The sequence below is a fragment of the Hippichthys cyanospilos genome, chromosome 2, assembly GCF_059441005.1.
Source record: "Hippichthys cyanospilos isolate Australia breed blue-spotted pipefish chromosome 2, RoL_Hcya_1.0, whole genome shotgun sequence".
Lineage (NCBI taxonomy): Eukaryota > Metazoa > Chordata > Actinopteri > Syngnathiformes > Syngnathidae > Hippichthys > Hippichthys cyanospilos.
In genome coordinates, this window is record NC_142370.1 from 4866970 (window position 1) to 4890342 (window position 23373).

The 23373-nt window shown below is 42.7% G+C and overlaps 2 protein-coding genes across 7 annotated transcripts; both read right to left on the reverse strand.

Annotated features, from left to right (window-relative positions):
* Positions 1 to 590: 590 nt before the first annotated feature.
* rpl31 (ribosomal protein L31) lies at positions 591 to 1879 on the reverse strand. The gene is made up of 5 exons (XM_088404077.1): positions 1804 to 1879; positions 1302 to 1405; positions 1061 to 1186; positions 746 to 858; positions 591 to 668 (listed from the first exon to the last, which is right to left on the reverse strand). The coding sequence occupies exons 2-5, from the start codon at positions 1403 to 1405 to the stop codon at positions 637 to 639; spliced, it is 375 nt and encodes a 124-aa protein (XP_088260203.1). The 5' UTR covers positions 1804 to 1879; the 3' UTR covers positions 591 to 636.
* A 1599-nt stretch (positions 1880 to 3478) lies between these two features.
* On the reverse strand, positions 3479 to 22380 carry zc3h13 (zinc finger CCCH-type containing 13). Of its 6 annotated transcripts, none has more exons than XM_088404023.1 (20): positions 22282 to 22380; positions 20374 to 20544; positions 20185 to 20288; positions 19577 to 19691; positions 18007 to 18118; positions 17731 to 17897; positions 16428 to 16570; positions 14332 to 14532; positions 14116 to 14268; positions 13699 to 14039; positions 12161 to 12604; positions 11875 to 12084; positions 10094 to 10562; positions 8834 to 9030; positions 7523 to 8722; positions 6839 to 7447; positions 6373 to 6516; positions 6083 to 6283; positions 3915 to 4078; positions 3479 to 3806 (listed from the first exon to the last, which is right to left on the reverse strand). In XM_088404023.1, exons 2-20 carry the CDS (start codon positions 20533 to 20535, stop codon positions 3603 to 3605), a joined length of 5340 nt encoding a protein of 1779 aa, XP_088260149.1. In that variant the 5' UTR covers positions 20536 to 20544; positions 22282 to 22380; the 3' UTR covers positions 3479 to 3602. The 6 variants fall into 6 exon arrangements, with proteins under 6 accessions (XP_088260149.1, XP_088260157.1, XP_088260182.1 ...); XM_088404031.1 differs by having other exon boundaries at positions 18007 to 18115; positions 20374 to 20547; positions 22282 to 22373; XM_088404056.1 differs by having other exon boundaries at positions 8918 to 9027; positions 20374 to 20547; positions 22282 to 22373.
* Positions 22381 to 23373: the final 993 nt, after the last annotated feature.

The window sequence follows — 23373 nt, forward strand, 5'->3', positions numbered from 1 at the left end:
CTATATTTTTTATTTGTGTTTTCTGATTGTATAAATGTACAGCATCTCCGTCATGTGGCGGTAAACAGAAAATAAGTGGAATTACCTAAAAACGCCTGCAGATGGAGACAAAACACAAATACAGCCAAACCCCTAGGGTCATGACAGTTGTTTGAGTCGCAAAGCGAGGAAAATGTCGTACAGGGGGGACAAAAAAATAGCTCAATATTCCATATCACAACAGGGAAAAAAACGCAAGCCAGGGTCACTGTAACCCAGGGGTTATATCCCAATAACTATTAAAATGTTTAAAATATTTTATGAAGACTAACATTAACTTTGATGGTAGCAAGAAATGTTTTAATACATTTATTCACAGTTAAAAATTGTGTTTGTTCCGCACAACGTTGGCATTCAATGTGCCGCAGTACATAAGCAATAAACAGCAATCAACCAAAAGTGAAAATGAGCAATTTCCTGATCTCCGCAAACAGATAATAGATAAATAAATAAATTCTTACTTCACAGCTCTGGGTAGTAAGTTAAGGAATATCTTGCCTTTCAAAATGGTGATCAGCTTTAGGACTAAAGCGCAAAAGAAAACAATGGCCTTGAGGAACAACTCCTTTTATTGAGGTTTATTCCATTCGCAAATGTTTAGTTTTCGTCAACATTGACTGTCTGCAGACCTGCAGGACACAAAAAGCAGAGGTTAAACCAACCGTTGAGCCGAATTACGGGCGAACAAGAAAACTTGTGTGCTCACCTTTGCAAGTTGTGACTGGAACATATGTAACCAGAGTGTACAGTTTGTTGGGGGAGTCTTCATCTTCATTACGTTTCCTGGACAGTCGAACGCGTATTCTGTATGGAACGTTCCTGCACAAACAAATAACAGTTACCAATACGTTCTCCGCTGGAAACTATTTCTATAAAACATTAAACGCAAGGCAAAAACTATACCATATTGTGACAGGAAAGCAGACAATTACAATCATGCCATCCCTTGTCCATATTACTCTTTAATCATTCTTCTTAATGTAAACGACTGCTGTTGGCTAAACACTCAAATACGTCTTACCTGACCCCCTTGCTCCACACCGCCTTGTTAAGGCGAGTGTCGATCCGGACATCCGGGGTGCCCATCTCTTTCACCGCAAACTTGCGGATTTCCTTGATGGCACGGGGAGCCCTCTTCTTGAAACCCCTGTAAACCATGACTTCATCAGCTTCAACGGTTTGAAAATAGAAAGTCTTTAAAGCTTAAATACATATGTGGCATGCGTCTATGCAAACGTTGGAAATTTTCACGTTCCACTCACACTCCATGGATACGCTTGTGGATGTTGATGGTGTACTCTCTGGTCACCACCTCGTTGATGGCCGAGCGTCCTTTCTTCTTTTCACCTTTCTTAGTTGGTGCCATCTAGTAATAATTAAATGGGAACTCATTTAAGTTGACACGACATTTGCATTTACATTTAAAGGCGGAACGGAAACCGCGTTTAGAAAAGTCGAACATTGCGAGGTAAAACGACAAGCCGAAGTAACATTTTAAAAGGAATCACCAATGCTTAAGATCGGCAAAACGAAGAAATCCCACAGCTTAACGGTAAATAGCGCACAAGCCCTCGGGTTAATGCACAGCTACCGTTTATCATTTTAAATGTCCTTGTAGCGTCAAGTATATGCAACCAAAACCATCCCGAAAAGTACTGCGCGTACTTGTGTACACAGGTTTTAGCTGTGTATCCACATTCTAGTGTTTAATACCGCAGGATGGCAATAGATTATTAAAATCTTGTTCGAGAAATACACACTCACAGTAGCAGGCTGCTGAGCCGGAAGTCGGAAGGACTGAATGGAAGGCGTGCATTGTGGGTAAAGGAAACAAGTCCGTCTGTAAAAATGTTTGTAAGGAAACAAGCATAGAAGGTAAACATCCGCGTAAAAGGAGCAAAAATGAGCGTCCTTTATTTTCTCACATCCCGAAGCCATGTACAGTATACAGTATTACTTTGACAATGAACTCATATCCATTGGAGTAGAATAAATCATCGCTCTTCCTCTCAATTCGAAAGATTAAACTCAAGGTCGGAACAATCTGACGTCATCAGTATTAAGACTTAAATGTACTATTATTTAAAAAGTGACTATAGACTCATTTCCGGTCAACTTTTTAATATATAAATCAGCGAGGGGGTCGAATGGGGGTCGAGAGATTTTAGTTGTGACTTTTTGTTTTGTGGACTCCAGTACACATTTCTAAAATTATACAAATACTAATAGAAAATTGAATAGAAGTCATTTTGATAAATGAATATGTACATATGTAATATGAATTGTTAGCTTGCAAAAAGGCCAAAAGATGAAGTTTAAAGAAGTTTTAAGAAGTTTAAAGCAACAACCGTTCTACCAATGTTCCACATCATTGGAAGGGGTTTAGCCGGAAATTCGGGAGTGGGATGGCCAGTCACAACACCTTAAGCCACCGCATAGCTCTGCTTAAAGGTGAATTAGGTGAACAAAGTGTAATGCAGAGAGTAGTGCTTATGGCCACAGACAAACCATGCAATCATAATGTGACTTGTAGAGAGCCCCCCCACCCCCGTTCAGTCCTGTGACACTGGCAAATTGAGCCTTTACTATTTTTGACCGAAAGTAGCTGTCCTTTCTTTGAAGCTTTTAACTATATTGGTGCAAAAACCGAAAATGACCAAGGTCAGCCTAGGAGCACATAACCAACCCGAAACATTTCATGAGACAATGTACACCTAGCCTAAATAATTTCAGCCAACTTGTTTTTTCAGAGGTGTGTATTAAACTGTTAGCACCCCACATTACACAGTACCAAGAGAAAGCACTAAGTTGCTATTATGTTGGTGAGCCAGTCGAGATCAAGGGTGTCAAAGCCAATTTAATCGTGAGCCAAATAGTACCTCTAGTTTCTGATGGAGGGCCATTATGACTGTGAAGTCAAATCATTTTTAAATATGATCGTCACATACTTACCTAGTTTTGAGATCAGGGGCCAGTAAAAACTCTTCCAAAGAGGTATTGGTAACAAAGAATGCTTGTTTCCCCAAAAGTGTTCTCAAAAACTGTTTTGAAGGTAACGACAACTTGCAAATGTGATGTTTTAGTTAGAACCTTGAACCCGAATTTAGCATTTTGCGGGCCACATAAAATGATGTGGCAGGCCAGACATGGCCCCTGGGCCTTGAGTGTGGTCTAGATAGCTTTTAAACTGAGATATGTTGCAACTTGCAAGTTGTGACTAATGTTTCCACTAAGTGTGGCTTGGAGCGCTAGTCAGTGTAAATATTGTTTTGCACCAAGTAATGAACAATGTCTGACAATATGAAAAGTTAAAACAGACAAATCTCAGAACAGTTTTTTTTTTTGGTTTTGAACATTTCCAAAATCAGGACACAAGTATTCATTTGGACACGACATGCGCGTAATGCAACACAGTTTGGATGTAAATAACGAGTCCCAATTTTGCAACATAGTTTTATTTCCAACTAAAAGGTTACGTCTATGACCAAGTGGAATAGGTAAAAGTCAAGGCTTCCAAGCCATTAGGTTCACAAACTCGCTGACAAAAGGCCACCTTGTGCATCTCATGACACACAAACCTCTGGCTGTCCCACAGCGAGCTTGCTGATGCCGCTGGCCGGAGCATCTTCGGGAGTTGGATCCGAGCCACTGTCAGATCTTTCAGGGACAGAAGTCTGACCGGTCACTGTTCTCCTAAAAAGACGCACGCTCATTTGCAGCAGCTCGCTGTCCACCACGGGATTCATGGGATATTGTTTGGTGAGGCCCTGAAGGAAAGAAAGAAGGTCACAAGCCGACAGCCTTAAACACTTACATTACACGGACAATGAAACGTCTTGATTTAAAAGCCCTTCTAACGACAGCACGAAGCTTACCTTCTCATTTTTCAAGAGCTGCCTGCGGATGCTAAAGTCTCTGCGGGCACACAGAGCCTTGCAGCAGGGCCCCAGGTTGCTGAGTAAACCTGCTCGCTCCACTCGTCTGTTGAGGGCAGCCATGTTTAAGGCCCCAAGGTCATGTTCAAACAGCTTGTCAGCATCTGGAAAGGATGCACAACTACCGTTTGTATTCTAGTCCTGGTAAACTTAAGCCTTTCGGCCCCAAAGAAGCAAAAATCACACCAAGAAACTTTTACAGGTATCCCTTCATCACTAACCATTTTCAAAACACAACCTTTTGAAATAGTGATACGAAAACTAAATACTGTATGTTATTGAAAACGCTTAAGGTGTCAAGGAGATTTTCAATTAACTGTTTATCTAAGACACAATTAAAACAAAAGCTACCACTGAACATTTTTAAGTAGACTTTACATAGTGTGCTCAACTAATTTCAACGCAAGATTCCACACATAGATGACGATACACCAACGCAAATCTAGAATGGAGTCCACCCAAACTGCAGTCCACAGAGAACCATAAGAGGTGGTTTCTGGAAGTTGCGTTCAAATGTGATTTTTTTCTTTTTGTTTTTGCAGCTAAGGAAGGCTTGTGGCTTGGCCGTATGCAATGCATTTCCATATAAAATCAAGTCAGTTGCAGTCAGGCATGTGGCGCGTGCTTTGGTCAGTTGTCAGCGTAATGCAGTGCTCAATTATATTTTGCACCCCCCCCCTCCCCAGGAAAGAGAAAACTTTTTATGCTTTCATTCAACGCGCTGACTATAAATCTGATTATCATCTATAAAAATTGTATGAATTTACCTGAAAAGCAATCTAAATTAAATTTCAACAACTGTTATTTTTGTTACAGCGTTTATACGGGTTACAGCTTAGTCTAAAACAGAAAGTGCATCAAAGTGCCTGAAACTAGAAAAAAAAAAAAAAAATCGTATTTTATTGCAATTAAACTTCACATGACAAAAACCAAAGCCTTTTGCCACTATTTGAGAAGCACTGGCGTTACGGGAGTCCGCCAGGGATGGACAAAAACACCAAACCATCAAACTCTGGTCCTGGAGGGCCATCATCCTGCATGTTTCAGATGTTTCCCTCTTCCATCACATCTGACTAAAATGAGCAATCAAAGTTTACAGTTGCCTGATGAGTGGCATGATCAGCGATGATTACCGTTAGTGTAACATTTGGAAAAGCGTCAACAAGGCCTAAGATGAAACCATCCCTACTGTGTAGCATGAGGGTTGATTGCTGATGATTTGGGAGCGAGTGAGCTACAAAGACACGGGCAAATACTGGAAGACAATTTGCACTCATCAGCCCAGAAGCTGCACATGGGACGTAATTGGATACTCCCCACATGATAACGGTACAAAACACAAAGCCGAGCCCACCCGGCATTGGCTGGAGCGAAATAAAGTGACGCTTGAAGGTTCTGTTGTGGCCATCTCAGCCTTCTTATCTCAATTATCATTGAGGCACTCGGGAGACCTCAAGCATGCAGTCCATACCAGACAGTCCAAGTATTTACTTGAGCCATGGTCAAGAAGAATGGACAGCTTAACCATCAGGGATAATAAAGAGCCACAATCAACTACTATCACAAATGACAAATGAGAGTATGTTAATTTTTGTTTAAAAATGTTTAAAAAATTTTATTTAAAATTTTTATTCAATTTTGATCAAAGTCATTTTCGTCATTTTGATTTAAAAATAAAGGTTTTTGTTATTAAAAACTGCTTGATACAAACCCAAACAATGGATGAAAGGAAAAAAAAAATGTATGTAAATGTATGGTATGTAAATTTGTGAGTACAACTTGTACATGTGTGTAAAATACATGCTTCTTTGATCATGTTTTCTGAAACTGCAATTTCACTCATAAAATTTGCACCAAGGTTGAACCATACTTTTTTTTTTTTTTTTAACACCCTGCCCGGGGCGTCCCGGTGTTTTATACAAATAAGTGAAAATATACGGTTTTCGTCACTGGACCGATTAGTGTGTTTTGAAAATGATTGATCCTTAGAACCCTATGGCACTGAACTGCTTGTGATTCGCCCGCTTTGTCAGCCTTAACGTTTGTACCCTTAATTCATATTCACTGATAGCACATTTGAAAAAGAATGCTCAGATGCAAACTCTCACCTTTGGGGTCATCCAGCTCTGACTCGCACACCTCTCTGACCTTCTCCAGAAGCGCGGTCCCAGCAAGGCGCTTTGAGACACCAGCCCTGAGGAGAACAGCCCCTGGGGTGAACCGTAGGAGAGCTGCGCCGGCCGCCCGGGGCTCTGGCTTTTGTTTGGGCATCAGACTGGACCAGTCCACATCAATGACATCCAGAGGGCCTGGCGACACATGGATGGGCAAGGTCAACAGTCGCGAGAGCTCTGGCGTGAGCCGTAACAAACAGTAAGAAAAAGGGATGAGCCGAGACCTGTAATTTTCTCCTCATCGTGCTGGTCCTCTTTTTTCTGGCTGTCGGCCAAAATTTCATCAAGCTCATCATCACTGATTGGTTCATAATCCTCTCCGGCGGATGCCACTGACTGGCTGTCATCTTCCTTCCTCTCATCCTCTCCTGACAACACAGCAGCCCATATCATCCGCATCAACGCTCAATCACACACCTCAACGTTCCAGCAATATCGTGGAATCCAACCCCAAAGACATCTTATGTCTTTTAGGAGTCTGGACATCCTATCCCAGGTATTTAACGGAATTGATGAAACCAATCCAAAACAAATCGTACTAATAAATGTAACAAAAGCTACAGCCGTACCACGTCAAATTCAATCACTGAATCGTCCCTGAGTCATTTTGTTTCACTTGTACTGTCGTTCAGTCGACCTTTTAGACCTATTAGCGAGTTGCACACCGCCCAAACGCCTTTATATTTTTACCGTCATTGCTGTCCACCCTCTCCGTCTCGGCCTGCTCATCGGCAGTATGGTGGCTGTTGCTTGGTTTGTCAGCTTCCGGCGGGCTAAAGGCTTCTCTTGGCAGGAGGGGCTCATAGTCTTGCCGCATGAGGTCACCTCGTCCCGCGGCTCTCGAGTCAGAGTGGGGCGGCAGGTCCAGCATCATCACTCTCTCCTTCTCTCTATCGCTGCCTCTTTCACCCCTGCTGTCCCTGTCCCGTTCTCTCTCGCGCTCGCGTTCCCGCTCATGCTGCTGGATGAGCCCCTCGGGCAGTAAGCGTTCCCTGTCCCGGATGTCCCTCTCCCTAAGGAGAGGTTCACGGCCAGAACGCATGGGGGGAGGCTCCCGTCCCCTGCCAGGCCAATCCCTGGATTCAGGATCCCAGTCCCTCTGCTGTTGAAGAGGCTGTTGGAGAAGCAGGCCCGGCTGCTGTTGCCGGAGCTCCTTTCGGTCCCTCTCCCGATCAAACTGTTCCCTGTCACGCTCCCGTTCTCTGCTGTCGTAGGAGCCGGCACGGGACTGGGACTTGGCCTGCCTCTCCGAATCAGGGGAGCTACGCCTGGAGCTATGGCTGCGGGAATCCTGGCGGTCTACAAGACAAGCACAATCGGTGTTAGTGGGACATGGGACTTTCTGTGTCATGTTCAGTCCATCTGATTGCAAACCTGAAGACGTGCTGCGGCTCGGCTCGCCTCTCCTTAACTGGTCTATTCGCGACTTCCTCTCTGTTCCGGGTGGGTCACTCACGCCAAGTCTCTCTCTTTCTCTCTCCCTGTCCCGGTCATGTGTGCCAGTGCCCTGTAGGCGCCCCCTATGGGCGCGCGATCCCGGCAGGTCATCTCGGTGGGCCGACTCGTTGGAGGGTGAGCGCGGGCGCCTAGATGATGTGCGGCTTTGGTTACTTCCCATACTGCTACTGCGCGTCGGCTCTGCGGGAGGCTTGCGGAGAAGGGGCTGGGACATCAGGGGCTGTGGAGTCAAAGTCTGCAGCAGCATCGGAGGATCCTGCAGAAGCAGAGGGGCAATGGGAGGGGGATTGCACCGGTCTCTGTCCCGACCCACCCTTGGGGCACCGCCTCTTCGAAGAGGCTCAGGTGGAGCGGAAGCGAAATCCAGTTGTCCGGCTCGATCGGAGACCTCCTCATCCGACCAGTCACTGAAGTTGTCCATTTTTGACAGTTGGGTGGGCTCGGCGCTGCCTCCAACGCCACGATGCCCTGGCCTCACGGCGGGAGGTGGTGTCCGGGGACCTCTCTTCCTCTTATTAAGGGGTTGATGCACAGAAGAATCCTCCTCGGATGCTTCGGAATCTCTTCCGCGTTTTCTCTTGCGCTCAAGCATTTTCCTCTTAGTTCCTTTCCTTGGTGAAAGGAGAGATGGAGGACCATCTGTCACAGCAGAAGTTGGCGGGAGATCAGGGATGAGTCGGTCTCCAGTTAGACTTTTGCCACCAGCCGTGTCTTCATCCTTGCGCCCTTTCTTTATGCCTTTCCTCAGTGATTTGGTTTTCTTTTTGCTTTCCTCTTGAGGCAGCGACACAGTGACATCTCTGTCTTCGCGATCAGCACCGGGAACGACAGAAACAGGAGGCGGTGTGGAATCTCGGGGGTCCCTGCCGCGGCTACGGGACTCAGAGTGCGTATCTGACAGCTGATCGGCCCGCCGGTCACTTCCTCTGCTGCGGTCATTTCGGGGTTCTTGTTCCTCATGCCGGCTGCGTGCTTCCCTCTTTTCTCCAGCTCCTCTGCGCTCCTCGTCCTTCCAGTGGGTGGGTTTGTCATCGGATAGTGAAGCCTTAGATGGTGAACGCAACAGGGGCTCCAGGGGCCGCACCACCTGGCTGAGTACACGATGATTATCGGCGCCTGCACATGAACATGTCACAACACATCGGACTTAGTAAATAGCTATATATTTGCTGGCTGTTAAACCCTCATTCCCAAAAAGGATGTGTCCTCTCTAAAAGAATTTCCTACTGTCACTTGGAGGTGGACACACAGGGCTGGGGAGAAGGGGCTGTGGGTGGAGCTTGGCCAGCCCTCGGCCAATGGGACGCTCACTTTTCTCATCTGTACTGTTGTAGCCATCACTGTCCACAGGACTGCGGTCACGCGTGCCTCGTTTGGGTGAAGGTCTGGGGCTCGGGCTGGTCTCCAACCTGGGTCGCTTCCTGCTGGAGGGCATAAAGAAAGAGTATTTGAAAAATATATTTTAGCATAACAACATAGACCGTCGCACCAAACTTCAGAAATTTACAGAGTATTGAGTGCAAATACTACAGATACTACACCCACTTCATGTAAAAAAAAAAAAAAAAAAAGAAAACATATATTTGTACATACAGTACTTGTGCAGCACAGGTCAAAAGTTTCAAGAAAGATGTATAACAAATTTGCAATTACCCTAATATCTCACGCTAATAAAAACCAACCCTACACCCTTCCTTCCAAGTAAGGTATTCTATGGTCAAGGTGTGATTGTGAGTGTGAAGCGTCGTTTGTCTCATGTGGCCTGCAAATTGGCTGGCGACCAGTTCAGGGTGTCCCCCGCCTACTACCAAAAGACAGCTGGGATAGGCACCAGCAAGCCAACGACTCGAGTGAGGATAAGAAACGGCTATAGAAAACAGATGAATGAACCGATGGTATTTATTGAGGTCAGGGACCAAATTTAACGTAAAGAGAAGTTCTCTTACCTTACTGTTTCAGCTATCATAGTATTTTCTGCTCACCAAAAATCACGGTGGCCCACAGGTAGACTTGTCAAGAAACGGGTCGGGGAGACAATCTTTTTTCGTCTTCTCTTTTCAGCTTTTTCCTTCATGGATGATCACACAAATGCCTGTCTCCTGCAACGTCTTTTTGCATACCAACTAACTTCATGTTCTCTTTGACTACATCTATAAACCTCTTCTTTGGTTTTCCTCTATACTGTATTAAATATCTCACCATTGTCACTATGTTGCAGTTTAGACCTGAGAGCTTACTGATGTGAGAAGAAGCCCTATGAGGACAGTGATAAACCCTCATTCTCCTGAACAAACACAGTCGAGAGATATGGGATGAAACAAAGGGCTAGGGGGTACAATTAGGATAGGCCTCACACAAATTAATAACTCGAAGCCCGTAAAACTCCATAAATTAGCCACATCATTGTTTACTTTGCAGGGTTCAAGGTGCGTGAAAAAAGTAACAGCCACTAGTCCGGAAATTATTGTCACATAATGCAGTACATACCTTGTTTTGCGGTTGTCTCTTGTCTCTCGAATGGGACGGTCATCTCGGGCGTCCTCCCTCCTCTCCCGCCTTTCCCGGTCTCGCTCCTCCCATTCCCGCTGCCTCTCTCGCTCCCGCTGCTCTCGTTCCCGTTCGCGCTCCTTTCTCTCCCTCTCCCGCTCCCGCTCTTCACGCTCTCTTTCCCGCTCCCGTTCTTCACGCTCTCTCTCCCGTTCACGTTCTCGCTCTCTCTCTCGTTCACGTTCTCGCTCCCTGGTGCGTTCCCTCTCAGCCTCTCTTTCCTTCTCTCTTTCTCGTTCCCGCTCCCTGTCTTTCTCGCGTTCCCTCTCTCGCTCCCTCTCTCTGTCGCGGTCTCTGGTCCGGTCCTCCCGTCTTTCCTCTCGGTCTGACCTGCGCTCGTCCCTACGTTCCTCCCTCTCGGACTCCTCTGATCTTCTCTGATGTCGGTTCGGAGAGGTTGCCCTTTGATCTAGGAAAACAAAAGTTGCCATTACAGAGTTCAACAAATGTTTTTGTTGCTGATTTCAGAACAACTAGTTTTCATACAACTCTGTACAATACATTTTAAAAACTGATTTGTTAAATATACAGGTGATCAAGGGATTGCACAAGGCACTAATGAGGTCTCATTAAAAACAACATTTTTTTTCTTGGTTTTATTTGAAATTTTACTAGGCTATTTTTTTTCTGTACTTTGTTCTAAAATGTGTAGTGTTTTTTAATGCTCTTTGAATTATGAAATGCACATTGAGTTCCTCTGTGTATGAAATTCCTTATAGATATGCGCATTAGTAGAGTGCAGTGAAAATATGAACAATGCAACCGATTGTTTGTGCTTCAGGCCGTGTTAGATGGGCGTGTGCCACAGTTTGATACTTGTAGTTAAAGGAATGTAATGACAGACCCACTGATAATGTATGCGTTTACAAAAGATACTTACACCAAATATTGCAGATGATGAATATCAATGATTTTGGATATTGTGTGCACAATGAGGGCAGAGGACCCTTGCCACCAAGTCACACTAGCCAACATTTTTATCATTACAATTGAAAAAATTCAAAGTTGAAGGCTGTTTACTTGTGAGGCCATTTATTCCAATTAAGTCTTTAAATGTGCCACTACAGTTAATCAGTGCAGCCAATTTACTAACGTGAAAGACGCACAGGTCAACAGTATCTTAGTAGCAATACATGATATATGTATTGCTACTAATATACCGCTACTAATATATTTGCAGCTGTGCAAGACTTCAAAGGAAAGAGGTTCACTATGTTCTTCTTCGGGCAGCCGGCAATCCACAGTGCTAAAGCATCTTCCCTACGGACGATCGTTTTACTATGAGCCCTAACAACTGGCTTCGCTGAATTGCCAAAGGTGATGGCAGACGTCTTCCTAATGATTGCTTCATCCTTAATGGAGCAAACGGTGAATTTGTTCACTCCCAAATGGCGGACCACGGGCACAGCTACGGGTCACTGAAGCGATATAGTTCTCTTATTATACACATACGTAATGAAGTAAAAAATAAATAAAAAAAATCGGCGAAGTCGTGAATCCACATAATGGAAAAAAATCCGCAAAGTGGCGAATCCGCGACAGTGGAACCGCGAAGTAGGTAACTCTAGTTACCATTCTTGAGACAGATCATAAAAATTTGTGGTTATCTTTTCAAAATTTTTGTACCAAGGTTCATTAAAAGCTGTTTATAAAATGACAATGTGGTCAGCAAAACATTACTGGGTAGTAAATATGAAGTCACTTTTTTTTTCTTAACTCACCTCTCTCGCGATTATCTCTGCGGTCTCTTTCACTATGGCCACCTCTCCTATCGTAAGAAGAGTCTCGGATGTGCTCTGCTCTTCTGTCTCGGTCTGAAACCCTTTCAGCGGCAATGCGTTCTGTGCTGCGTTCACGTGCGCCACTGCTTCGAGACTCCCAGTTGTCATGACTACTGTCCAACTCGCTCCTTCTGGAGTTCCGGTTTGAACCTGATGGAAAAAGCCAGTTAACACTGTACAACATACACAGGCTCTTGTATTTCCCACTGAGATATTCATGTCTTGCCTTTGTCAGGGAAATCACGTCCCCTCCCACGACCGTTTCGCTCTGCTCTGGTCTCCGTCCTTCCTTCTCTTCCTCCTTCGTCACGCCCATGATTTCTTCCGTAACTCCTGTCTTCCTGAGTCAACTCCTCCTTTCTGAGGTTGTCTATCCTTTCCCTTTCTTTCTCTTTTTCACGCTCTCGCTCCCTTTCCCTCTCTTTTTCACGCTCTCTATCTCGTCGTTCCAGTGACTCTCGACCGGAGCGGGGTTCTGTCCTGCTTTCTCGAGTTTCTTTCACATCTCTACGGTCACGAGGCTCTCGTGTCATTTCGCGTCCTCTATCTCGACCATCCCGTCGCTCTCGGACATCCCTGGTCTCTCTGTCATCGCGGCTGTCTCTTGGCAAAACCTGCTCTGAGTCAAAATCCCAGTCATCACGGTTATTGTCTCCTTTCCTGCGGCTTTCTGTTTGGGGGAAAAAAAAAAAAAAAGGCTTACTTGCATATTTTCCTTGACACAGCAGTAGAATTCTAAAATGATGCACAGCACAGTAAGGTTCTACAACTGTTTGTCCAAAACTCGTGACTGTGGTGGAACAGAGGTGGACAACTTACATTATTTTGCTGGTCTGACATTCGTAATTTGTCAGTGAAGATATATCTTTAGAACATATAATCTTTTGTGAAGATACAAGGAGAAGAGATAAAGAAGGTGGAGGGTTTTAAGTATTTGGGGTCAACAGTCCAGAGCAGTGGAGAGTGTAGAAAAGAGGAAAGAAATGTTTGCAGGGAGGCTGGAAAGTGTCAGGTGTGATGTGTGACAGAAATTTTTCAGCTAAAATGAGATTAAAGATGTACGAGGCTATGGTGAGGCTAGCAATCTTGTTTGGCCTGAAGCCAGCGATGCTGAGGTTCTCTTTGCGAGTGACCAAGATAGATAGGGCCAGCAATTAATCAGAAAGACAGCACACACATTAAGAGTTTTGAGAGAAAAATCAACGAGGCCAAACTGAGATGGTTTTGACATGTCCAAAAACGAAGACAGTGACTATAAAGGTAGAAGGATGCTGAATAAAACCAAAGAGGAGGTTCATAAATGTAGTTAGAGAGGACATGAAGGCAGGTGGAGTGAGATAATAGGATGCGGCGGACAAGCTTAGATGGAGGCAATTGATTCAAAGTGGCGACCCCTAAAGCGAAAAGCCGAATTGAGAAGACTATATTTTACTGTATATGATAATTAACAATAGTGTCTGTATATGATGAGAGTAACAAGGGGTCGGACTCCATACGTTTTTGAACTTGCTCTTACTCCTTTTGAGCATGTAAACGCTGTTAAACTGTCATATCTATTAATGATGATTTACATCTTTAATTTTCCTTATTTTATTTATCAATTCCATTTTGTCATGTGTTTATATGTTCTATAAATCTAATCAAATCTTTGGCTGTGTTTGTCACATTCAAAAACAAGCACGCACGCACACACAAACCAACACACAAAATCTCTATTTCTATGTGACAACTGAAATAAGAAAAAAAGACTGGAAAGACTTGTACCATCTCTGCGCTCATGTCTGCGCTCCTGAGTGTGCGGACTCCTCTCGCGATCACCACGGCTTCTGTCACGGCCTCTGGAGTGGTGAAGAGCAGGGCTGGATTTGTCCAATCGACGGTGGGGCGAAGACGCATCTTGGGAGGTGGCAGGAGAACGAGAGCGTTGGGACCGCGGCGGAGAAGAGGCAGCGACTGTGGAGCTACGGTGGTAGGTGGGAGAAGATGAGCGACGGCGGCGGCGAGGAGAGGGCGAATGTCGATGAGGAGAGGAGTCGGAGCGAGAAGAAGGAGAGTGGCGATGGGGTGGTGTGGGAGTGCGCTGGTGCCGTGGAGGTGTTGGCGACCTACAAAGAGAAGCAAAGTTAACGCATCATAGCCTTAGTCCTGAGCGATCCAAATGCAGACAACACATGTGCTGACCTGCGCGGAGGAGACTGTGGTCGAGCGGCCTTATGTGAGGAAGCTTTAGGAGAGGTGGACTTTTTCCTCACTGAGGAGGAAGGTGACCTACTACCAGAATGGTCCTCTGAGGTCACTGAGCGCTTTGCCTTATGAGAACTGTCAGAACGGTCCCTATGAAAGAGCAAAAGTATGAATAGCCATTTACGGTGGCGAATTGATGAACGCATTTCTTACCTTCGTTTCTCCTTTTTCTCTTTGTGCTTTTCTGCATCGCGTCCTCTGTCTTTCCCTTCTTTCTGCTTCTCTTCGCACTTCTCTTTGTTTTTGTGCTTGCCCTTGTGCTTTTTCACAACCACAGGAATGTCCAAGGGCACTGGAGGTGGAGGACTGGGGGTACGAGGCCCTTTCTTCTTACCGTGGGATCCTTTCTGTGGTCTGGTAAAAAGGCATCAATGATGAGCGCGAAAAATGTCATCATGTACGCTTCTTAGCTAATGCTTTTCTTAGGACTGAAACTTAAAGGGACACTGTGTAGGATTTAGACCGTTTTTCATTTAAAAGGAAAAAACAAATGATTACAAAGTTCAAAAACTTGCAAATAGATGTGTTCTTAACGACCAACAGCATGTTGTAAATATAATCGTAGGTCTAGTTATCATTAAATTATATTACTACATGGTGGGTGGCACTCCTCCAGAGGCTGCCAAGTCCTTTATAGCTATGGAAAATGGTAAATACCGCACCTCCTGCTGTCCGTCGTGAAAAACAGTCTAAATCTTACACAATGTCCCTTTAAGAGGGCTTTCATTGCATTTGTTAAAGCTATGTCGTGTAAACATTAGCTCTGTTTCCAGTTTAGTTCATCCTAGTAAAGTTTAAAAATGAAGTTGAAACACTGATATTGTAATGTGTTGCTAATGTGGTTGCACAAATAGGTAAATGTTCCACCCATCTGAGCTACAATAAAGAACATATATACAGCCACAACCACATTGGGAATATAAGTCATAAATTTCGGAAGAAAAAAAAAAAAAGCTAAACATCTAATAGTTAGCAAAACAAAAACAAGAAACAAAAGAATGTTGAGAGTTCAAGTAGAAACCCAGCATTTGGAAGTCCAGCTTTTTTCTCTATTATTACAGACATGAATGATAAGAAAAGGATGTAAATGTTTTTTCTTATTGTGAAATGTTGAGCCATTTTTTTCAACTTACGACACCTCAAACATGCTGTTCAGTTCGCGCGTGTGTCGGCAGATGGGGTCACAAAGATGTCTGCCTAAGGATTTGAGAGTGATTTCAATATGGTATGTATTGTGTATTTTAGTGCATAATTCAAACTTTAATTGGTTAGCCATTGGTCCCAAGATTGCTTGTGATGTTAAAGAGAGAAGTAGGAAGATGATTTAAAAGGAAACAAAGCTGGAGATAAATACGAAATACAAAGAAGGCTAAGATAGCCTAGCCTAGGCTATCCTCACTTGGGAATATGGCCATAACATGCTCGTCACTTCATTTAAAGGTAAATAAATCCATCATATATTTTTTTTTATTTATGAAGTTATTTCATTGTATACATGTATATTATAAGTAGCACTTACTATGCAGTTTTGATGCAAATTTTAATTATGTATGTACAATTTTTTGTGGGGTTTTACAAGCATTAGCTAATTACCATATATTTGGATTGCCCGGCCTCCGGCAAATTTGCGTTACGATCCCAGCTGAGGAACGGATTAATCTCGTAAACCGGGGGTCCACTGTATTTTTATAATACTGAAAGGCTAAATTGGTAGCATACTCTATTTTACATGCATAATCACAGTAACCAAATCAAGTGCTAAATTTTGAAGTTTGCAACAATTTCCTCTTGATTTTTTTTTTTATCAGTTATCCACTTCTGTTTTGAACAACACGAAAACATAATAATGCAATAATAAAAACAAGAATACTGGGGCAGGCTGACAAAGCCTGCCATATTGTATCTATGGCATGTCTAACCAACCGCTGGAGGCAAGTGTTTTGTTTCAAGGACACAGCGACCCAGATTACATGATTTTATCAGATTTCAGAATCTTCCTTTCCCTTTTGAGCTGTCCATTTTCAAAACCTTTTCCAATCTAGATAAACAGAATGCTGTCAAGGTTCCCTTTGAACAAATGACCTGTGGCTGTTTAGGATTAGCTAAACACATTTAAAGTTAAGCATGTGCACACAAATACCATTCACTATTTAAACAAGCTCCTGCTTTGTGGGGAAAAAACAAAGACCATTTACAGTTTGATAACAATATTTAAACTGAATAGTACTACTTGGTTTAAAGAAACCTACTTTGTAGGCTCTGCGACAGGAGAGGATCCAGAAATCTTCTTCTCTTTCTTTCCCGACCCTTTGAGTCCGCTTTTTTGTTTTGGGGAGCTACCGGTCTTCTTGGGTGGTGGAGTGTCTTGTGAGCGTATCGGCTCAGGGGAGGCCTGAGGATCAGATTCACCTTTATTGTCAAAGTACATTGATAAGAACTGATACTGATCAACAATTAGGGCAATCTATCGGATTGCCTGACAGTCTGTTGGTTCGTCACTGGTGGACGGCTGTTTTGCCGAAGAACGGCACGAAGCTTTCCTTCTAAAGAAGTGACAGATTGCCGATGATGACCAGGTACACAGGGTGATGACAAAAACAAAACAACTCAACATCTACACCAAATCTAGTAAGTGTTACATATCAGTGTGTATATTTTGGGGCACTTCACACTCGATCCCTGTGAGATCTTAAGTGTTGTACATCAGACTGTTGATTTGGGATTTAACCGAGTCACTCCCATTAGGCCAAAGCAACTTTTCAAAAAATGGCAGGGGCTATAGGAATGGTCGCAATAACATGAAATGGCATCCCTGACTGAAAGGTTATTCAAATAGTACTTCCAAATGAAATTTAAAAAAATAGCTCAACACATAAATGTACACTGTGTGCACTTAGGAAATATAAGGGAAAGCAAATAGTCATGTGATACACACTTTTGAAAGGATTGGAAGAATGACTGACTCAGATGTGTCACACTGAACAAAAAAAATGATGCATATTGAATGGGAGATGAATGGCAGCCAGACTGGCTCTCAATGTGGCCATGTCATGTCTCCGTCCCCTGCTGGCAAGTATGGGAGCATGCATGTTGTCTCGACAAACAGCTTTCCACTGTTTTTACAACCTTGCTTTAATATAACTAGTGAGATCAAAATTGCATATGGAGGTAGTTTTTCTTGATAAACCACATATATTTTTCGTTCTCAGTATACAGGTGCACTTTAATTAAAGAAACACTTGACTTGAGACGTGGCTGTTGTGATTTTGGTGCGACAGTGCCACAGATCTGGGCAATAAATTATTACAGGTTACAAAAACAACCCTGCAAGGTACCCCGAGAGGTATGCATAACTCTGCTTTAGCCAGGCAGAATAGATGTTGGAAAATGAATGTGGGGATGTCAGTATGAGTCAATTACAGCCACGTATTGTAAACAACGCTTAGAATGACAAAAAGAAGCAAATCTGTATCGGCCGATCTTTGAGGCTGCAGCAACTGTATCAGATGGACAGTAAAGCTGTGAAAAGACTACGAAACTCTTGCTTCTTACTTTTTGCATGCCCGCGGCTCGCGTTTTGGTGGGCGTCTCGTCTTTCTTGATGACAATTTCCTCTCTTTTCTCTAAATTTTCTTGCTCCAGTTTCATCAGCTCACGTTGAATCTTCTGCCGTTTCATCTCGAGGGATAACTCGTAATCGTAATCCCCAATATCAGAATCTAAAAATCCAACAAAAATAAACTTAAAAAAAAAAACAAAACCTGAGAACCTTCAAGAAATAATATACACGTTACAGGCTAGGAAGGTAAATGTAAAAATCTGGCAAACCTTCACGGTTTGTTTCCCACTCTATGGGCTCTTCTTCGCTGGCAGGTGTGCGCTCCTTAGTAATTTTAATATCCTCTTTCTCTCTCTGTCGGACCCTAGAGGAGTCTTTCTGCTTTGATTCGAGACAGGCACACAGATACACAACACATTTCTATTATGATTATTTCCATTTTGATAACACTCTTTAGTCATCATCTGATCATGGTGGAGGGGTTAGTTTTTCTCCCTTAGAACAGTGGTCCCCAACCACCGGTCCACAGCCCGGTACCAATCCATGGATCAACTGATACTGGGCCGCATGGGCCGCACCTGATATGATGATGTTTTGGAATTGTTTTCGTTTATCCTTTAACAGTTCATTCATTTGTGGGTTTTTTTGGCGCCACCTTTGGCCATTGTTGATATTACAGTTTGTAGTGAGAAGGATGGCGCTGCTTCAATTGAGAGTAGTCAGTCAGTCAGTGACCCACACGTTGTTCTTTGGAAAAGAAAACTACTTTTGGTTTGTGTTGTGGGGTCTATTTTAAAAAAAAAATGTGGTGCAACCCCTCTGAAGGCATGGCTGCGTTATCCTAGAGCATTACATCGATACCCTAAACCTCTGCCTAGACACTTCAGAAGCCTGCGCTATTAGTGGGTGCCATTAACAGTTTGCGTTTACATTGACAGGTCAAATGTAGTGGTCAAATTTCGTGTTCTTGTGTGTATGCAAAAAAAAAACAAAAAAACAAAAAAAACAAAAAACAACTTTATCTTTAAGGCATGATCTCCAACTCTCACTGGAGCCTTACAGAAAAGCTTGAAGTGGTCGAAATCAGCATTTCAAACTAGTCCTCACAGTCAAAAAAAAAAAAAAAAAAAAAAAAAAGTGTGATGACCGCTACTGGTCGGGTTATTGTGGGGAATCTACGTTATCTTGGAATCTTGCGAATGAGCGAGTGAGTGTGATACAGACTGTAACTGTCAAGCCAAAGAGTAAAGTTCACAGTTTAATGTAAACCCTATGTTTTTAGCTTCACATTTTGTCTTCAGCATCAGCTCATGACCAAAAGAACGTGATAGTTGATCAAATTTGACAAAATGAGTTTTCTTTTCAGGGTGTCCAAGAGTCCAGTGTTCTCCCTTAAGAGATAGGGTGTGATGCTGTGTCCTCTGGGAGGGGATGCACTGCATTGCGAGCAGGCAGTTGAGGTGGCAATGGCATCTACTTGGGAGGTCTTCTCTACGCCACTCTGGTGAGGTGTTACAAGCAAGTCCCACAAGGGATAAGCATCAAGACATGCTTGCGAGACAATGGGGATTTCAATCTCATAATTGCAAAGTCCATAGCTCCTAACTCCATAAAACATTTAATGTAATCCAGAAGTTGTTCTCTCATCATAAAGGAGCATTTCAATTCTCCTAATTTGCGCAAATAGGAGTGGGCTCAAGGGGCTTCCATAGACGATCTTAAATTGAGTGATACCTCAAGTATTCTGGATCCTCAATGGTAATGTATAAAATGAGCCAACATTTTTGAACAACTGGTTATCTGTGTAAAATCAAAAATAGACTGTGGATGTGCACTTACTCTTCCTGAAGGAGATACTGACTCATCCAAATCACGCTTCACACTGTCTGGTTCATTATCCTGTCTCTTATTTTTCATCCTCTCCCGCAAGTCACCAGTGGGTCTCTCTGCTGACCTGCTCCAAAATCAAAGGGAGACGGACACAAACACTGAGGTCATGTATTCCGCCGTAATCCCACAGTGAGGTGAACATTGGTGACTGTCTCCAACAGTTGAGGCTCTTTTGATCTTCTCAGGGTTCGTTTAAAGTTGCAAATGTTCGGCAAACAGCCACCAGATGTTCGCGTGTACTGTTCGTCGCAAGGCAATTTTGAACATGTTTGCGAATTTGAACGAACCCTGACACGGTCAAAAGAGTCCCTGGTTTCAATGACACGCCAACTATTGTTTCATTGTATGATTGACCTTCCTGTGCCAATACATTTGAAGGGGACTTTTGTTCTCGTAGTGAACATGTACTCGTAATTCTAACAGATAAACTGACTTTCATTATCACAAATGGTTAATCGTCCATCTTAGTATCTATCATAATATCGAGGAAAAAAAAAACAACACAATTATATTACTTTTGAAATTCATTTAACCTACTTAGAAACAAGCCAACATACCGGCTGAAATTAAATCCTTTGCCTCGTGGTTGACTTCCATGTGTGTAGCGACAAGTGTTCCCGTAACTGCAGTTTCCTGTCTTCAGCCAATTTCTACAGTGACTCTGAAAGACACAAATGAGTTTTAAAATGCCTCATGATAGGGAAGAGCACTGAATGCTAACACACTAAAATCCATACTGTACATACATCAGCAGCATTACTCGCAGTGCTCGGACCGAGCCTTTCAAACACACTGGGCCGTCGCGATGGGGCGGCAGGGTTGCTGGTGCTGCTGGAAGTAGCGGTGCTGCTGCTATCGGATATTGTTTTAGTATTCTCAACTGTAACCTTCCGCCTGATCTTGGACATTCTGCAGGACTGCTGGAAATCACACAAAAATTACATGCAAATAATAATGATAAATAAAAGGTAAAAGCAACAATTGCATCTCAATGTAACCACTTAACTTCCTTAGAGAACACTGTTGACCAGAGCAGCACTAAGTAGGGAAGTAACAAATTAGTCCAATAAAACGACTTTGTTTGGTGACCAATAAGGTAATGCGTTACGATTTTCAGTCCAGTAGCAAGATTAAAACTTACTTATCCAAGCCACTGTCATTTTCCAAGTAAAAGAATATATAGACACTTTTTCTGTCTCGTGTGTGTGTGTGTGTGTGTGTGTGTGTGTGTGTGTGTGTGAGAGAGAGAGCATTTTGCAACGTTTATAAAGTATTTTACAGGTATGAGAGCTTTAAAAACTGTCATAAATATTAATATAAAACACTGTATATATTTATGTGAATTTTATTAAATAATTATGGATTTCTTCTTGTTAGTCAACTCTTTCCCAAAGTATAATATTTGATACTTGCATTTCCCCATCTCGTTATTCATTACCAATCATTGAGTGTCAACTTTAATTTGCCTCATGCATTCAAATCAGGGGTGGACAGTCCAGTCCTCAAGAGTCACAATCCAGCTTGTTTTCAATGTTTCCCTTCAACCAACACACTTAATTCAAATGATAAGGGTCGGTATCAGGATTCCGTGTAGCATGCTGATGAGCATAGTGTTTGAAGGGAAACATTACAAAAAAGCTGGCTTGAATGTAAAATGACTGTAATGATTCACTCCCGTGTTTTGTAGAGTCTGCTTTGAGCTGTGTAGCATACGTATAAGTGAAAGCCACACGCTAGGGAAAGTAACAAACAACCACAGACGATAGGAAAAAAGTGATTCATATAGATTGCAACCTATCTATCGCCTAGTTCATTTCATTAATAGTAGGTATTAATTTTAAAACGTTTAGTGCCCATTAATATTGACAATTATAGAAGCCAGAGTTACAAACAGTAATAACGACGCATGTTCTCATCTTCTGAGCCCGGCAACTGTTGACCGATAATTAAATTTACTATTCACTTCCAGTGAAGTATTGTCAGTGGTTTAATGTAACTAATAAATCAATCATAGAGTAATCAGGCTTTGTTTATAACCAATTAATTAGTAATTAATTACCATCGTTATAAAGTAATACAGTCACCTTGAAAGACTGTGGCAAACAATAGTGGCATGTGTCAAAAGAAAAACATATTACAAAACAATTAAACCGAGGTGAGAAGTTTGACTTTGACCGTTAGATGAAAAGCTCAAGATTGCACACATTATCGTAGGGCAGATACACCATTACTGATATTTTAAACAACATACACAAATGAATTGGGAGTTAAAAAGTGCTGTACTTGTCCAAACACAAAAAAAACATGCAAGTGGGGCTACCTCCATTGCATGCACTCCAGCGTGTGAGCATTTGGAAGCAAAATGCCTACAACATGACTTAAATTGCGACGCGAAAAGGCTGAGGCTGGCCCTGAAAGTAAACTGTCATCTACGACAGAAAAGTGTAGTGGGTCATTAGCAAAGCACATTCACCTCAGCCTGCTTAACGTCAAACAAAAACAGCTAAGCTAACATGATGCGCTTCGTGTTTCCATTGAGAGCAAGGCCTTCGTGGTTCTTGAGTCCGACCGCGTGTAATGCACGACGAATAGACCACTCACCCAGGATGTTGAAGCGGTCTTGCATCTAGTTACGTACAAAAAAAAGTACTTACTGAATATGTTGCCTTTATTCTTTCGAGGCAAATTCTAACACTTCAAGGATAGCCCACATATTGGCGGAAGTTGTGCGTCAATGACTGCAGACTTCCTTGGTGGTGGTGAATGTGGGGAGAGTTTTTGTAGCGCCACCCAACGGCCAAGATATATGTGTTTTGACTTTGATTGGCACAAATCACTACAAATTACATGCATCAAATCATGTCGTACTACTGTAGAAATAAAAAAGTGGTGGTTCAAAATATTGGCTGCACGGTAGCAGACTGGTCAGCAAGTTAATCAGTACGGAAGTCGTTGGGGTCCAGTCCCGGATTTATAATGTTAATTTGTTTCATCTTTTGTTAAAATGTTTTGTCAAATGTTCAGTGTTTCATTGTTTTGTTGGTTTGTTTTGCACTCCATGGCGACCGCAGTAAAATGACTACTTGGAAATTAAACGAAACTAAAAAATAAATAATTTAAATATAAAGATTTGTGTACTGTACATAAAAATATTTAGCAACTTAGCACATTCAATATTGGTTTTTTTTTCAGACAAAAATATACTTATGACATATATTACTTGTTTATAAATCTAGGATGCTCATAATATTAGTTAAAAAAATTCCCGCTATTTCATTCCCATTCCGTTTCGACCAACAAATACCACTGGGATTGTATGGTCCCAGACCACGATACTTGTACAAAAAACATGGCATAGAAGTGAAAATGATCACCGCAAGCCTACAATACATAGTAATCAGTGTAATCTATATTAACACACATATATATAGCACATATTATCAATATAATTCTGGAGCACTAGATGGTGAATTGACAACGTAAGCTACCTTGTTGACAGTGGGCCCAGAGCTGGCTTGTTCTGTGTGAAGTTGCTAAATGCCACTAGAATCTGTAGGTAGGTGTGCAATAAACCGCTGGGATGCCATTTCATGTTATTGCTACGATTCGTATACTCATTAACATTTTTTTTTTTCAAAAGCTGTGGGACGCATTGTCCCAATGGGAGTGAAAGGGTTAAAGTGTTGGAGCAAGCGAAAGAAACACTCATTGCTTTTCAAATAGACATCTCCCTCCTTCGCAGCTGA